At 26.3% G+C, this 18042-nt stretch overlaps 1 protein-coding gene across 4 annotated transcripts; it reads left to right on the forward strand.

Annotated features, from left to right (window-relative positions):
• Window positions 1-117: 117 nt before the first annotated feature.
• LOC122503840 (zinc finger protein 2-like) lies at window positions 118-14613 on the forward strand. 4 transcript variants are annotated; one of them, XM_043614574.1, is made up of 6 exons: window positions 118-313; window positions 733-996; window positions 4236-4327; window positions 4781-6224; window positions 10152-10311; window positions 10395-14613. In XM_043614574.1, the coding sequence occupies exons 3-6, from the start codon at window positions 4321-4323 to the stop codon at window positions 10992-10994; spliced, it is 2211 nt and encodes a 736-aa protein (XP_043470509.1). In that variant the 5' UTR covers window positions 118-313; window positions 733-996; window positions 4236-4320; the 3' UTR covers window positions 10995-14613. The 4 variants fall into 4 exon arrangements, with proteins under 4 accessions (XP_043470509.1, XP_043470508.1, XP_043470510.1 ...); XM_043614573.1 differs by having other exon boundaries at window positions 118-996; XM_043614575.1 differs by having other exon boundaries at window positions 118-996; window positions 10410-14613.
• The last annotated feature ends 3429 nt before the right edge of the window (window positions 14614-18042 follow it).

Here is an 18042-nt window from a genome sequence, read left to right on the forward strand (position 1 = left end):
TGAGAAGAAAAATTTGAATTTCGAATACTCTCTCTTCCTCGCACTCAATTTGCAAGCAGCCGCCGTACTGTGAATGCAGCTTAATATGGTGACGCTATAAACTCCTGTGCAACTAGCTCCCTCCAAAAGCGCGCGTGCATTGGCAACATTGTTTTTTGGTAGTTTACAAATAAAATGGCCGATATGTGAAGATATTTTGTATGAAGAATAAAATATGTGATTGCAGAAAATTAATGACCATCGGCCACTCGCGTCAGTGATTTAATGTAAAGCGATAAAGTGAAAAATCCCGTGGGAATAACGTCGAGTGCTGGTGAGATTGTGGGAGTGCCGTGGGAAGAAGGTGGAGGTTGTCTTTTTAGAACCGTGGACGCCGCGGGCCTCAAAGACGAGACGAAACGAGACAGAGAATTTGCCCTAGGGGCAAATAACGAATAATTTATTTGGAATAAAACCGGCGTGCTAACGATTATTAAAAATCAATGGGATTATTAAAAGAAGAAGAATTGAGGAATTTAACAAAAACTGTGAAAGGCACTTCTGCTATTACTGATACTACTACTGCTGCCAATCGCCGCCGCTAAAACTCCTGCCTTTTTCCTCGTCGCTCAACACACGCTCTTGGATCTTCCTTTCAGATAAATTTTTGCACCCTTCCTTGAATTCAGTTCCCTATTTAAAAAAAAACGACCTCGTGGTATACAATTTCTTTATCTATTCATTTTATTTTAGTGATTTCACCTGCTACACAATCAAGTTGCACGAGGTATTTGCAAGTTGTTATTCGCCTTTGATTTTTCCACGCCACGCTCACTCGGGCGGAACTTTCAACCCTCACGCCATCCAGGCAGATATGATACCGATAGTGAAACCCCATCACCGAGATACTGGAGTGTGACGGGTATCTTTATTTGGAGCCACTCAAGATATTTCCCGCCGACCAATTTGTCGTTGTGGAGCGAGTCGGCGTGGACAATGAATTGACAACAGTACTAGGTAAAAAAACAATCATGTGCTGTGTGAGGAGAATAATATTTTGTCGATTTTCACACATACTTCTTTTCTTTCTTTCTCTCTCTCTTTTTCTCCCTCTTTTAGTCCCAAGATTTTCTCTCAATTTTCATTAACCAATAATGTTACCAATTATGTTTAATTAATTTTCATTAATTTTCATTGTTACTCGGAAAGAAATGTCATTATAGTCATTTTTGTTTTGAAATTTCAAACTCCATTATCAAGTAAATGGAAAAATTGCATATCTCTTGGTAGTAACAATAACAATGAGCCAAACATTATTTTCCCTCAATTATCTGCACCAGAGGTTATATTTTTAAAATTAATAAATTTTATTATCAATATACAATTTTTCTGAATTTTATTAAATATAAAATATTCGTAACATTTGCAATTGGATTCTAGAGAGATTTTCTTTGGTTTGATAATTGGAATAAAGGCGAATTACCAGCAAATTACCTTTTTTCCAAATCGTTCAAATTAACGTGTTTCTCAAATTTTTTATAAATCAAACTATGAATTAGTTTTTCAATCAAAAGATGTTTGGAACTTGAGTAATGTGTGTAATTTTAAGAAATATCTCTTGTTTAGAGACAGGAACTTTATGCTTTTCATCTAAACGATTTATGCTTTCAAAATTTATAAAATACTCCATTATTCTTCTAAATAATGTCAATTATGCAGTAAATAAGCTCTTATTATGCTCTTATATTTTTTATGCTTTTATTATGCTTTGCATTTGGAAAATTTGTTCTTTCACTTAATATTCATAAAAAATAATAAATGAAACTGAAGTCGGCAAAGTTTTTTTAAAAACGAAAACGCAAAAATAATCAAGGTTACCACAGGTCAGGGAAAAGTCAGATTTTTAAAGTCCTGATTTTTCCAGGGAAAAGTCAGGGATTTTTATTAATTATTATTTAGAAATTATTTAATGAATAATTTTACTTAAATATTTCAAAATTAATTAAATTTTAAGAGTTGCGTTGACAATTTTCATAAATAGATCAATTTTAAAAGGTCTGAAATTTGTTAAATTTTTCGATATATATTAATTAATTATTAAAAATAATGGATTTATAGATGAATTTTAGTTAAAAACACTAAAAAATAATTAAATTTTGAAGAAGTAAATGATTGCGAAAATTCAATTATTTTCAAAAATAATAAATTTCTTCGCAGAAATTTAATTATGTTAAAAAATTTATAAAAATTCTCGTCAAAATTTCAATTATCATTACAAATTATAAAATTCTTCTCCGAAATTCAATTATTTTCAATAATTTCAATAAAATTCTTGTCAAAATTTCAATTATTTTCAAAAAATTTCCTAAATTTAATGATTTTCAATAACTACTGTTTTAAAAAATTTTTTCAAACAAATTCCATTAATTAAAAGTAATTTTGATAAAATTCTACGCAAATATTTATTTATTTTCATAAATAATAAAAATTTTACAGGAATTCAATTATTTTCAAAAATTTTAATAAAATTATTCGCATGATTTTCATTATATTTCGTAAATAATATAATTCTTCACAGGAATTCAATTCAATATTAAAAATTTTTTAACTAAACTAAATTAAAAGTTTCAATAAAATTTGAAGCAAAAATTCAATTATTTTTATAAATAAACTTTTTCTTGGCAATTCTATTTTTTCAATACAATCAATACAATTTTAATAAAATTTATTGACAAGATTCAATTATTTAAAAAATTTTTTAATAAAATTCTTGTACAGAACTCAATTAATTTAAAAAAAATTTTGAGAAAATTCTTTATAAAGAATTCAGTTAGTATCAAAGCAATTTTAACTAAATTCCATTAAAAAATCGAATTATTTTCAAAAAAATATAATTCATCACAGAAATTCAATTGTTTTCAAAAATTTTATTTATATTGTTGGCAAAAATTCAATTATTTTTCAAAATTATTATTATTTCTTGGACAGAATTCAATTATTATTTTAATAAATAACAAAATTCTTCTCAGAAATTCAATTATTATCATAACAAAATTCCTTTAAAGAATTGAATTATTTTCCAGAATTTCAATATAATTCAACGCATAAATTCAATTATTATAAAAAATTTTAATAAAATTCTTCGCAAACATTTAATTATTTTTTTTTAATAAATAATAAAAAATTCCACAGGAATTAAATTATTTACAAATTTTTTATAAATTTCTTCGCAATAATTACATTATTTTCATAAATAATAACATTTTTTACAGGGATTCAATTATTTTTAATACAATTTTAAACGATTTCCTCGAAAAATGTAATTATTCTTAAAAATTGAATTAAAATTCGTCAAAAGAATTGAATTATTTAAAAATTTGGTTAATAAAATTCTTTATGTGAATTCAATTTTGAGAAACATTCAATTATTGCATAAATTATGTATTTATTTTTGTGTTTATGTAATTGAATTCTCTTAGAATTTTCTAATAAAAACTGATTTAAAAATGAATTTCAGATCAAAGTTTTAGATAATAATAATTGAATATTAAAGCAGTATAGGCTGAATTTTTAGATATAATTGAATTTCAAAAAAGGTTTCAAATTAAAATCATTGAAAATCAGAATTTTTCATTCTTTTAAATAAAAATTTTGTAGAATTAATTTTTTTGAGAAAGTTTAATTGAATTTTCATTGAGATTATTTTGTCTGAAAGTCGAGGAAAAATTCAGGGAAAAAATTAAATTTTTGTGTCAACACTGATAATGCGATGTTTTATTTTATTTTAGCTTCTAAACTCATGTTATTTTTTTAGTACATAATTATGTTTTTTGTTATTGAATTAAGCAGCTCATATGCTACATTGCTATAAAAATTATGCTTTTTAATAATGCTCTCGACAATTGGTTAAAAAATACTTTTTAATGTTGATTTTAACACTAGACAACATTTTTGAAATTTGTGCTTTTATCCTAAAGCATAAAGTTCCTATAAAGTTCTCCCTACTCATGTTCATAATTCATTTATAAAAAAAATTCATAATTCACAATTGAGGGGCTGGATGCTATAATGTGTTACGCGCCATGTTAAGTGAATGGCGCGTAACACATTATAGCATCCAGCTCCTCAACATTTTAATCATTTGGAAAGAAAAATTTTTTTTTGCTCATCTTCAATTAGAAAAATAATCAGTGGCCTTGAATTTTAGAAATCATTTTTCGCCTACAACAATCTCAACTTAAAACTTGTTTGTTTAGTCAACCAATGTTGTATCATTAGACGCTAAATATCGACTAAGGAGAAAAATTAGACTCCAGATTTTGTAGGCATAAATTCACTAAAATGCAAGGTAACTATAAATTCTTTAAGAAATGCAAAAAAAAAAAAAAAATGTTGCTATTTGCAATTTATTGATGACAATGAAGCTCGCAACGTTTTGTTACATGGAGAAAAATATAAAGTAACTTTCACTACTTTTATAGTAAAACATTTCTGTTCGCATTTCTGCTAGCTTTTACTACTTTCGGAGTGAATTTTGCTGCGTTCGAAATAAATTTTACTAATTTTTTACAAGTTATGTAGTAAAATTTACTTGGAAAGTAGTAAAAGTTAGCAGAAATGCAAACAGAAATGTTTTACTATAAAAGTAGTAAAAGTTACTTTATATTTTTCTCAGTGTATGGATTAAAATAAAATTTCCGAATTATAGATGAATTGAATAAAATTGAAAATGAAAAAATGTTGCGAACTTGATATTTGAATAGAGAAGAAAGAGAGACTGATAATTTTGTTTAATCAACAGAGACGGAGGGTCCTACTTCAACAGCGGCTAGTCAGACGAGCAGTTCGATTACCCCGCTGACGAATATGTGCACCACTCCTGGTAATGCAGGCACTGGGTTCGGATATGCCTGGTCATTTGGCGGACCTGGCACTGAAACACGTGAAAGCAATCAAAATGATCTCACGACAAATATTAGTTATGCGGTCAACAACAATCAAGACCAGGGTTCAAGTCAAAAAATTCAAGTGGACATTAAACCGCCTAAAGTTGCCAATAATGCCCACAGACGTACAATGTTCACAATGAACGAGAGTTGTCAACAAACGCCGACGACGCATCACGGCCACACTGGAGCACATAATCAAACGCACGTGACACACGTGCGAACCAAAAAGCATCACGATGTATTCTCTTTAACATGCGATAAAGGCGGTTGCAATTGTGAAGCTGCACATCCAACATCACAACCTTCATTATTTCCAAATACACTAGTTTTTACAACCACCGATAAGCATGCCATGAGTAAACATTTTATGACGCCAATTGGTCCGCTTCAACTCACCGCGGAAGAGTGCAATGATATCCTAATGAAGAGGGCTGCAGCTGCCTCGAATCAAGCGAATACCAACAATGTTGCGGCTAGTCAAACCGATACCTCAACACATTTCGGCCACGTTCTCACCCACGTGAATACAACACAAATTGAAACAAAGGTGAAGACCCAACAGGATATGGGCAGTCAGGTACGTGTGCCCAAAGAAAGACCCTATTCATGTTCCGAATGTGGTAAATCATTTCTTCTCAAACATCATTTGACAACACACGCGAGAGTTCATACTGGCGAACGGCCACATATTTGTGTGCATTGTGGAAAAAGTTTCGCGCACAAACATTGTCTTCATACTCATCTTCTTCTGCATAGTGCAGAGAGACCATATCAGTGTCGCGAATGTAAAAAGTCCTTCACATTGAAACATCATTTAGTGACACACACTCGGGTGCATACGCGTGAACGGCCGTTCGTTTGTCAAGAGTGTGGACGAGCATTTCCATTGAAACGTCATCTAGTAACACATAGCAAATTCCATTCCGGCGAACGACCCTTTGTTTGTGAGGAGTGCGGAGAATCATTCTCGCAAAAGGATCATTTGACAATGCATTCGCGCTTCCATGGCAGTTTACATCCATTTGTTTGCCACGATTGTGGGGCAACTTTCCAAAGGAAATTCGAATTGGTTAATCATGGACGACTTCATGGACGTGTGCCCCATTCTTGTAATGTTTGTGGTAAGGAATTTCTACAAAAGAGAACATTGCTCGCACACATGCGATTGCACACGGGAGAAACGCCTTTTGCATGCACCGTTTGTGGAGAAGCATTCCCAAGGAAGGCAGACCTAGTCGCGCACTCTAAAATACATAATAATAATACTGACGCTGATGAAAAGTCACTCACTTGCAGGTAATATAGCATTTTTCATACCCACATTCTCTTTCAAAAAGATTTTCATAATTCTAAAACCAAAACATAATTTACATTTTAAGGGGACTTTCTGGTCAAGAATTTAAAAAAAATCTGTTTTTCTTTTTTTGCTTTAAACTATTCCTTAGTATCATAAAATTACTTTCTTAAAACATTTTTTGAAAAAAAGCAAAAGCAAAAGTTATTGCAATTTTTATGACCGTTTCTTAACATATTGTAATACACTAAGAAAACTTTTAACTCATTTTTGAAAACGGGGAGACACTTTTCTCGTAATCTACTGAACCGACTTTAAATAAAAACCAAAAACCATTCGATTCTTTATCTAAAAAACTAGACAATAAACTTCTAAAATTTAGGCCCCTGAAGTTCTCGTCGAAAAGCTTTTTTTTCGCAAAAATGAAAAGACACAGGGTTGCCACAAGTCAGGGAAAAATCAGGGATTTTTATTAAAAGTACTGGAAAAAATTTAATTTTTAGAATTTATAAGAAAATTTTGAATTTTTGTGTCTTTTTTGTTTGAATTTAAATAGAAATTTTAAGAACAACTGATTACAGAAATTCAATTATTTTCAAAAGTGATGAACTTCTTCTCATAAATTCAATTATATTGAAAAATGTGTTAAAATCCTCGTCAAAATTTCAATTTGTATCTTTATAAATAATATAAAATTCTTCTCTGAAATTCAATTATTATGAAAAATTTTAATAAAATTCTTGGCAAAATTTCAATTATTTTTAATATCTACAAATTTAATAAAAATTTCCAAAACAATTTTATTATTTAAACAAAATTTTAATAAAAATTTAACAGGAATTCAATTACTTACCAATTTTTTTTATAAATTTCTTCCCACCAATTCTTCAATTATTTTTAATTTTTCAATGCAGAGAATTGAAAAAAATAGTTCTAAGAAATTCAATTATTTCGAAACATTTAAATAAAATTATTTTAAAAAATTTTGACAAAATTCTTTACAAGATTTAGTTAATAAAATTGTAATTTTAATAAAATTTTCCTATACTATTCAATTATTTTCAATGCAATTCTTCTTAAGAATTCAATTATTTTCACAGATAATACATTTTTTTATGGGAATTCAGGGACATTAAAATTTTACATTTTTACCCCCTGTTATTTTCTACGGGGGGAAATAAACCAAAAAATACATCATTTTTCCCATTTTTTTTGAGAAAAATGTGTTATAAAAATTGTAAAACAGTAAAAAAAAATTGTTTTTGAGGTTTGTTGTTTAGAGAAAAATCTTCATAAAGCGAATCCCGTTTGAATTTTTAATTTATGTAAAATAGGTTACCCGGAAACTGTCTCCCCGAATAAAAGGCACCTTTTGGAAGACGTCACACCTACAGTTGCGAAAATAAACTAAAAGTACTCGAAACAAAATTTTTAATTCTCTTCTTGTAATATGTAACAATATCCAAAAGGAATTTTTGCAATAACTATAATACATTATATACAATAATAGTTTAAAAAAAGTGTCTTTTTTACCAATTCTTCACCAGAAAGTCCCCTTAATCTAATTTTATATATTTTATATTTTAATATAATATTATTTCCAAATTTATAATTTATTAATTGTCAATTGTAAATTTGTAAGAAGTTGAAAAAACCTATTTTTTTGTGGTTGGATTTATTTTTTCTGATCATTAAATATGTAAGTTTCCTTCTTTGAAACAATTAAATTGTTTTTAAAAATTTTACTAAAATTCTTCCAAAGAATAAAATTACTATTCATAAATAATAAAATTCTTTACAAGAATTAAATTATTTTAGAAAAATTTTAATGAAATTATTCGCAAGATTTTCATTATATTTCGTGAATAGTATAATTCTTCGCAGGAATTCAATTCAATGTTCGAAATTTTTTAACTAAATTCTTCTGAAGAATTTGAAAAAATTAAAATTATTTTCAAAAATTTTCGTAAACTTCTTGATAATTATTAAATTATTTTCGTAAATAATACAATTCTTCGGAGGAATACAATAATTTTCAATATAGGTTAAAAAATATTTGTTGATATTTTTAGAATATTTTTAGAAATTTTAATTTTCTTTGAAATAATTAAATTTTATTCCAAAATTTGAATAAAATTCTTTGGAAGTTGAATTAAATAATTTTCAATATAATCTCAATAAAATTATTATCAAAAGTTTTAATAAAATTATTCACGAGAATTCTATTATTTTTTTAAATACAATTTTTCGCAGTAATTCAAATATTTTCAATATAATTTTTTAACTAAATTCCTTAAAAGAAATTTAATTTTTTTTTTTTGCTACAATTAAATTATTTTCATAAATAATAACATTCTTCAGAGGAATTCAATAATTATGTATACGTATATCATTTCAATACAATTTTTGATAGAATTATTTGTAGGTACAATTTTAATTACATTTCTCGAAAAAATTTAAATTTTCTTCGAAATAATTGAATCTCTAGTTTTACAAATTTTATTAATTTGTAATTTTATTATTTTTATATTTAAAAAATAATGTGATTCCTTGGAATTTAATTATTTTTAGTACAATTTTAATCAAATTTCTGGAAAGAATTCTATTATTTTCAAAAATTTTGATAAAATTTCTCGAAAGAATTTAATTATTTTCAATACATTTTTATTTAAATCAGGATTTCAGTTATTTTCATTGCAATCTTAATGAAATTTCTTATTAAAAATCAATTACTTTTAAAAGATTTTTAAATAAAATTCCTTAAAAGAATTGAATTATTTTCAAAGATTTTGATAAAATTCTTTAGAAAAATTCAATTAATTTCAAAAATTGTATAACTATCGTAAAATGTTTCATAATATAAGAAAAAATTTTATCTTTCAATTAGTACCTAATTATATCAGGTATTAATAAAATTGTTTTCTCTCTCGCTATGACGTTTTTTAATTGCAAAATTGTGATTTTCAATTTCCATTTGCAGAATTCTTGTTAAATTTAAACTTTTCATTTTCAAAGTTCGATTTTTGTTATTGTTCTCATTATTTACTATCACCGCCATAAAATTGTTAAATATTTTCTTTGTCGAGTTTTGTTTTCACAAATTCAATTTTCACATTCTCAAAAGAGGAAAATTCTTTAATTTTAACTAAAAATTTATTTTTGAAATACTTTTCAATTTATTTATTTAATAAAGAGACAGGCAAACCTATTATTAGGATTATTTTTATCCATACGATTCAGAATTTACCTTAAATAAAATTGTTATTTTAATAACCAGTAAAATTTTTCAGAAATAGAGATACAATAAGATCGCATTTAAAGTTTGCACGTTGCAAAATTTATTTGCAAATTGCGAACAAAAATTGACTAAAAAATGTTCTTTTTTAACTAAACTTTGTCGATTTTCTATCTAAAAAAAGAAATTTCAATTATAAATTGGTATTAATTGGGTGGAATAGTTTAAATTTAAATGAAGATCGTTGTTTACAAGTTTTGAATTTTCAAATGAACGAAAATTTTTCCCGATATAAATATTTTCAAAAATTTCTATTTGCAATAAAAATCAAAAGAAAAATATAATATTTACAAACTATATCTTACTTTTTTGTTACTTGAGGTAAATTTATTGTAATGAAAGTTGGATTTGAAAGTGAAATAAATAAATTTCGTTCATTTGAACGTTCAAAATTTTAGAGACATTAAAGATCTTTGAATATGAATAAATTTAATGAAATTAACTTCACTAATTGGAATAAAATGTTGTTATAGGATTCGTAAATTTTCTTGTAAAGAAGAGACAAAAATGTCTAAATTAAATTCTTGGTTTAGAAGAGTAAAGAAAGAGTTTAATCAGAGAATATTTATTACAGAATGTAGAAAAGATTCTAATTTATAGAAAATATTTCTAAATTGAAAATGAATATTTCCAGGGAATGCGGTTTAGGATTCCAGAATCGAGAGGCACTTACGTTGCATTTAAGGTTACATTCAGGCGATCGAACACTAGTGACGGATCTCTGTGGTCTAGCTGCTGCCTTCCAACAATCACCAGGACACTTCCTCACTCCAAATACATCAGGAACACATCAGGTAACTAAAAACATATTGAAATAGACCCCAAAAAATTCCATTTCTATTATTAAAAGACGGTGCATCACGTTGAAACTAAAAAGGAGGAGCATTTACAGATAAATGGACCGATCGGAACACCGAGTGTGAGTCACATGCATGGCGCAACGCAAACATCACCGCCAGCCGGCTCTGGACCAAAACCAAAGCCCCACGTGTGTCCCGATTGTGGTCGTGGCTTTGCACAAAAACACGGTCTCTCACAACATCAACGACGTCATTCGGACGGCAGTTGTCACATAAGGTCGCACGTTTGCGACAAATGCGGGAAAGCCTTCTTTCAAAAGAATCATTTATTACTCCATCAACGACAACACATGGACCCGCCACCGAGTATACTACGTCAACAGCAACGACAAGCTGCTCAAGCTGCTGCACAAGCCCAACAAAACCAACAACAAGCGCAGCAGCAACAAGTTCAAAATCAACAGCAACAAACGTGTACTGTTGACACAAAATCAATTCAATTGCAAGCCATACAACAGCAAGTGCAACAGCAAGTACAGCAACAGGTACAACAACAAGTTCAACAGCAACAACAACAGCAGCAACAGCAACAACAACAACAACAGCAGCAACAACAGCAGCAGCAGCAAGCTTGTGCGGTAGACACGAAAGCAATACAATTGAATGTCACCATGTGAGACGATATTGAGAATAGGGATTGGAATATCCCAAATTCAGTAGCACTCGAAAATGCGCACTCTGCTGCCACCCTCTGCACGCACTTCTCTTGTACTAACATTACACAATAGTTATATTTATTATCTCTAGAAAGCAAGTACGAAGTAATCAATTTTATTACAAGAGTATATATATACAAAGTATACATATTATATTCTAATTATGTAAGGCTTGTAACAAGAAAATAAAAATAACCATATATTAGTGATTTACATATACTTTATAGTATATCATTTAATTATATTGTAAAATGAAATACGGGTGTATTTCCGAAAAGCGCATACCTCCGATTTTAATAAAAGTTGTTATACTTACGTAATTTTGTGCCCTGATTACGAAAATCGTAGTGAAAATTGCCGCAAATAAGTTTATCATAGTGAAAACCATAAAAATGTGCTTTTTTGCATTTAACTCCAAAAAAAATACAGAATTTGAAAAAATATTCTTAACAAAAGATCTAAGGTCTTAACAGAACACATCTTTTTCGTAAAATACATTTTTGTCCAATTGTAATTATTTCTCGAGAAAAACGTAAAAAAAATTCATAAAATACCATAAGATTGCCTAAAATACAAATTCTAATAAAACAGAATTATTCTTAAAGAAAATCAGTGACGTTTATGTAATTCAGGGCGCTGATTAAGAAAATCAGATTGACAATTTGCGAAAACTAAAATTTCATGGTAAACACCATAAAATTGTTTTTTTTTTTCGCATTTAACTCCTAAAAAAACACAGAATTCTCGCTTTTTAGTAATAAAAAGGGAAACTTTTTTTTAATGTGCCTAGTGGAGAGGACACTACGTGTTCTCTCGTTGTTTGGTAATAGAACGGGGGTCAAATTTACTTTCTAGTTGGTACATAAAAGAAAAACATTAACAAGTTATAGACAATTTTATGGTATTTTAGTTGTTTGTTAAAACCTACAACTTTCGTTAGAAAACATTTTTTGAAATTCTGTGTTTTTTTAGGAGTTAAATGCAAAAAAGAAAAAACAATTTTATGGTTTTTACCATAAAATTTTAATTTTCGAAAATTTTCAATGTGATTTTCTTGATCAGCTCCCTGAATTATATAAATGTTAATGATTTTCTTTAAGAATAATTCTGTTTTATTAGAATTCGTATTTTAGACAATTTTATGGTATTTTATGGTTTTTTACGTTTTTCTCGAGAACTAATCACAATTGGACAAAAATGTTAAATGCAAAAAAACCACATTTTTATGGTTTTCACCATGATAAACTTATTTGCGCCAACTTTCACTATGATTTTCGTAATCAGGGCACAAATACCAACTTTCATTAAAATCGGAGGTATGCGCTTTTCGGAAGTTTATCCTGAAATACTAAACAGATTAGTTGCCTTATCGAGAAGAATTTTTAAAAGAAAAGTTTTATTTTAACTGTTTGGTGAAACATTCTTTTTTTTAATTTTACTTTTATTTGTAGGATATCAAGTTTATAAGGTAAAAAAATCAATAAAAGAAGCAAAAAAGAAAGCAGCCAGTTCTGTATTATTGGAATAGTTGCATTTTTGTCGTCCTTCGAGTTGCGTATCGGTTTTTTGTATGTTGTTGAATTTTTTTCGAATGTATTTGGCCGTGTGAATGATTGTTTCGTGGAAGGATATAGAAAACAATGAGGAGTGGGATTAACAGAGGGTGGCAGACACTGTGCACTTTTTTTTTTTCTTTGTAAGAGGCATCTCGAAACCTTTTTTTTGTGAAACGTTTCATTTGTTTACGATTATAAATCGTATATACGAAAATGCAACGGGTCGTCCCAGTGATTCTTTATGTTTTATTTTTTTTTTTAATTTTTTCAACGTGTTCCTTATTCGCTTCGCAGTTTTTTCTTCGACGAGCTTGAAATGAAGATTTTTTCAAAAATAAACGATATATTATAAAAATTAACAAAAAGAGGAGAAAAAAAAAGAAGTAAAACATTGAATATATCCCTGCGCTTGTTCACTTATTTGCGGACAATAATTTATACGTGTTTTCATTTCGAAATTTTTATCTGTCGTTTTTTTAAAGTTTTATTAATTATTAAAAACTTTGGCTTTCTCTTGATATTTGAAATAAGTGGAAATTTATTTTTCAAAAAAAGAGGGAAAATTTTAATAATTATGTTTGTTAATAGAATTTATATATTTGACAAGGTTTTTCGTTTCCATTTACTTTGATAGTATTTTCAACGTAAATTTTCGCTTATTTAAATTGAAAGAGTTGTTTTCTTTTTCAAAATCTTCGCATTTTGCTCTGAAGTGAATTATATTTGTACAATTTATTTCCCCGTGACTTTGAAATAGTCTTGGATAAAAAGGATGAACATTTATTTTTTTGAATAGTTTATGTACATTTTCAAAGAAAGAGAATTATATTTGAAGAGTGGGGATTTTTTTTTTGTATTATATTTAGAGAAAAATTTATTATGTGTCGCATAAAAATTTTATTGTTAATTTTTGTACAATGTTCGGTTAACATTTTGCTTTTTGAATTTATATCGTTTTTCAATTAATGATATATTTTGGTGTAATGTTAACTTTATATTGTATAGACTTATATAAATGATATTGAAAATAGTAATAATATGGAAAATTGAAATAATATTGAATATAAAGATAATATTGAAAAAATAATATTGAAAAAATAATATTGAAAAAAATAATATTGAAAATAGTGAAACAGAAAATATTATTAAAAGACTAACGAACAAGAAAAATATGGATAATGATTTACCTGGAACAATTAAATGTTTCACTAGGATAGTTTTGCTACTTTTGAAAAATATATAATTGTTTTAGGATAAAAATATTTTTTTTGCCTGTTCAGATAAATGAAAATACTGGAAATTTACTGGCCAATAATAACTGTATTTGTATATATAGTGAAAACTTGATAAAAAGCTCTTCTTACTTTAATCTTTCTGAGTCTACGAATTCTTGTTTTTAAAACTAACGTCCGATATTTATTTGTATTTTATTTTTCTACAAAGAACACTGACCGTTTTCATAAATATTATGTAAATGAAAGTCAACAATGGTCAATGTGCCATTAATTAATTATTATTAGTTGTAATATTCAATTTTTAAAAATAGAATCAAATATAATTAAATTCTTTCTCCTGAAAATAATTTTTTTCAAAAAAAAAAGAAATTATTTAAATTTGATTCTATATAATAAAAAAGAGGGGCCATATTTATCTAAAATAACAATAAATTTCATTTATATTCTTTTTTTCAAAATTTTTCCGATTTTCTTTTTATCCAAGTCTATCGAATTTTAGTAGCCATTGACCTTGACTTATTAGTTGTACATTTTTTTTTAATTTCACTATAATAATAATAATTATTAATAATAAAAGAACGGGTGTATGAATACGAGAGAACCCCCTTTTTACGTATTCTACAATTGCGTAGTAAGTATATAAATATATACATATATTATATGCAAATCTCTGGCGCTGTGCTTGTACAAAAAGGCGTGAGATTCACAAGACGATCAATTGATAGTATGACATAGCGTTATTCTGTTGTATTTCATTTATCTGATAAATAAATAAAGTTTGTTTCTTAATTTTTCCTTAATTATTTTCAAGTCGGTGAAAAAGAAAAAAAAATTTAATTTCATTGCTTTAATATTTATTTATCGGTTTATTTGAAACATAATTAAATGATATTATTAAAAATTAAATTCTTAATGAATAAACAAATTTTTTACTAAATTTAATAAAATTTAATTATTTGTATTTTATATAATAATAAATTGATTATAATTGATAAAATTAATTTCAAATAATTTTTATCAGTGTGGGAAAATTAATTGGTATAATTAATTAATTAGTTACTAAATTAATTTAATTAATTAATTGACAAATTAAAATTATTAATTGACAAATTAAAATTATTAAATTGATAATTAAAATTATTAAATTGAAATTGTAAAAAAATTTTTTTAAATTAATAATTAATTTTAATTACATTTGAAGCATGTTTGTTTTGTTGTGTAAATTGTAATTCGTTTGCATGTTTATTGCATTTATTTATTTAATTATTATTAGAACATTATTATTACGAATTATTTAATAATTAATTTTTTACATTTCAGAATTCTTTAGTAAATTAATTGACATAATTTAGTAAGTATTGTTTAAAAGAATATTAATAGTATTAATTATAATTTATAAACAATTTAAAAAAAATTAAATTAAAGAAAAAATTAATTAAAATTATAAAAAATATTATTAATTTAAATTATACTAAAATTATTTACAAAAAAAAAATATAAAAATAAAATTGTATAGGTAATAGAAATTTGAATTTTTTTTATTAAGTTAGCAAAAGTTAGTTTTCTTTAATTAATTAATATTAATTTTATTTGAATGTTAGTTAATTTTATTGTTACTTTATTTTATTCATTATTTTTAATTAACTAAATAAATAAATTAATTAAAAAAAATTGCATAATAGAAATAAATATATTAAATATTTTTAATTTATCTTAATTTTCTTTATTTATTATAAATTTATATATTATATTAATAAAATAATAAAAGAAATTTATAAAATTAAAAAAAAATTGAAAATTATAAAATTAGTAATAAAAATTAAAGTTGTAAAATTAAAATTATAAAATTTTACACATTAATTAAATTAATTATTAACTCTTAATAATATATTAAACATAAATAAATATTTTTTAATAAATAAAAACTAATAATTAATATTATTTATAAAAGAAATTTGAATTTTTTTTTTTCTTAATTTGGCAAAAGCTAATTTTCCCTAGGTTGGTAACGAAGCATGGTTGGGAACTTGTGGTTCACGAACACAAGCACAGATCTCATGTACAAGGCGCAGTACTACCAACAATGCGGACTTAAATTAGTTTCTTAAAAGTAGAAAAATAATTATAATTTCAATATAATTACCCTTGAGGTTAAGGATATTTTTACACGAGATTAATATCAAGTTTGTAACAATAGTAATTGAAGTTAACAGAATTGTGTACTTTAGATGGAAATCATAATTATAATGACTTACCGCCAAATTTCACGTTCAGCCAATCAGAGACGAGAAATAGTCCCTATTTCAAAGTGTTCCGGTCGTGCTTCATTTTCCGTTAAACGGACGGCACGGAGCAGATTTCTCCCTTTCATCAACTAAGTTCTCCTCCGAAAAAGGTATATTTTTGCATAATCTATTATAACTTTTTGATTTTTTCTCTTTGCTAAGCCGAAGGGCAATGTATTTTATGAAAATACTTGTGAAATTTGATCGCCAAGTGAGGAAATATGAGACAAATGTCGATTCCCCCCATTGTTGTGTCGAGCATTGTTGCTGTGCACATTTATCTCAATATCGGTATTATTTCATTGTTTTGTCGCAAGTTTTTGTAGTTTTTCGAATAGGAAACAAATTCCGGTGATATTGGTGTAGTGTGGTGTTAATATTCTGTTCAATAATTGCCAATAATGAATGAATTGTGAATTCGCAATTTCACTTTTTCAAGATGGCGGCATGTAAAGTTTTTGTTAACAAATGAGTTTTTCATTGTTGCAGAGTTCTTTTGCGATGTCACAGTGGAGTGCAAAAGACGTATTTTCAACAGCTACTCGAAATTCACTCTCTAAATTCGGTGGTTTTTCTATTTCTTCGGAAAAATTAATTGTGACACGGAGGAGACAAAGGGAAACCATGGAGTGTCGAAAAAGGCAACAAGTGAGCAATTTTGGAGAGAAAGATTTTTCGTCATGGTGAGTGAACATTAATGAAATTTCTATAATTAAATGATCAAATATATAAGAATATAATATATAGGTAAAATATTCCAAGTAAAAATAGAAGTAAAATTTTATCACGACAAAGAAAATTCACATATTCTTGAATATTGCGATATAATTTTATGTTCGTTCGTTGCTTTTTCAATCGAGGAAATTAGTGACAATTATTTCAAAAAATTAGAAATAATTTCATAAATAAGTGATAAAAATGTGTAAGATTTTTTTTTAGTTTACAGTTGAGAAATGTGAAAGATATTCGGGAACTATTTCACAAAGTGTGTCGTGCGTTTCAGGTTTTTAGGATTTTTTCACATCAAAATTAGACATTGTTATTTGTTTTTTTGTGTATATTCCGAAACAGAATATTACAATTTCTTAATTTTTAAATAATAATAAAACAATAATTTTATAGGTTATGTTTTTTTGTTTTTTCCGTTTTGAGAAATCGAATCAAAATAATAAGAAATTTTTCCTAATAGTTTTATAAATGTGTTTTAAAAGTGAGTGAATTTAAATAGTTTTTCGGTAAACAACTGAAAAATAGGAAAAATATTTTTTAAATTTCAAGAAATTTTTGTTTTTGGATTTTTTTATTTTATCATTAGACGAACAAAAAATTTTTTCCTGTACAATATTAAAAGTTGTTGAATTATTCTGAAAGTTTAGCAAAACAGTTAGGAAATTAAACGAAAAATTAAGAAAGACATTGTTTCTTTTTTTTTTTATTTTCAGAAATTGTTCTACAAATAATTTATTTTTGTCTAAAAGACAAAATATTTTTGATATAGAAATTTTTTCACTCTTCGTTTTTAATTCTACTATTTTATTAAAGTATTAATTTTTTTCGATTACAAAAATTTGCTTTTGAAACTAAATAATTTAATTTTAAATTTTGAAAATAATATTTATCATTCTTTAATTTATTTAGTTGCATATTTTTCTGTTCTTTTTTCAGATTTTTGGCGAGAAGTGCTCAAAAGATTTTAGATCCGTGCAAAAAAGCCAAATTAAAAAAAACTAAAAGAAATTAATCAAGTATATTGTAAAAAATTAAATTCAGTGCGGGAGTAAAGTTTAAATTTTCGTAAATGAGTCTTTTTTTTGTAGAATTTTTCAAAACTTTTCTATTTATAAAAGTTTATAAACTAATAAAGTAAATTAAATTCAGTGCGGGAATGAAATAAAATATTTGAATGGCAAATTTTATTTTTAAAAAAAAGAAG

The sequence above is a fragment of the Leptopilina heterotoma genome, unplaced genomic scaffold, assembly GCF_015476425.1.
Source record: "Leptopilina heterotoma isolate Lh14 unplaced genomic scaffold, ASM1547642v1 Lhet_270, whole genome shotgun sequence".
Lineage (NCBI taxonomy): Eukaryota > Metazoa > Arthropoda > Insecta > Hymenoptera > Figitidae > Leptopilina > Leptopilina heterotoma.

Excerpts from the sequence above, each read along its gene's own strand:
- LOC122503840 (XM_043614573.1), top strand. Across the intron at positions 6,225-10,151 it reads GAAAAGTCACTCACTTGCAG|GGAATGCGGTTTAGGATTCC; the intron begins GTAATATAGCAT and ends GAATATTTCCAG. Across the intron at positions 10,312-10,394 it reads ATACATCAGGAACACATCAG|GAGGAGCATTTACAGATAAA; the intron begins GTAACTAAAAAC and ends GAAACTAAAAAG.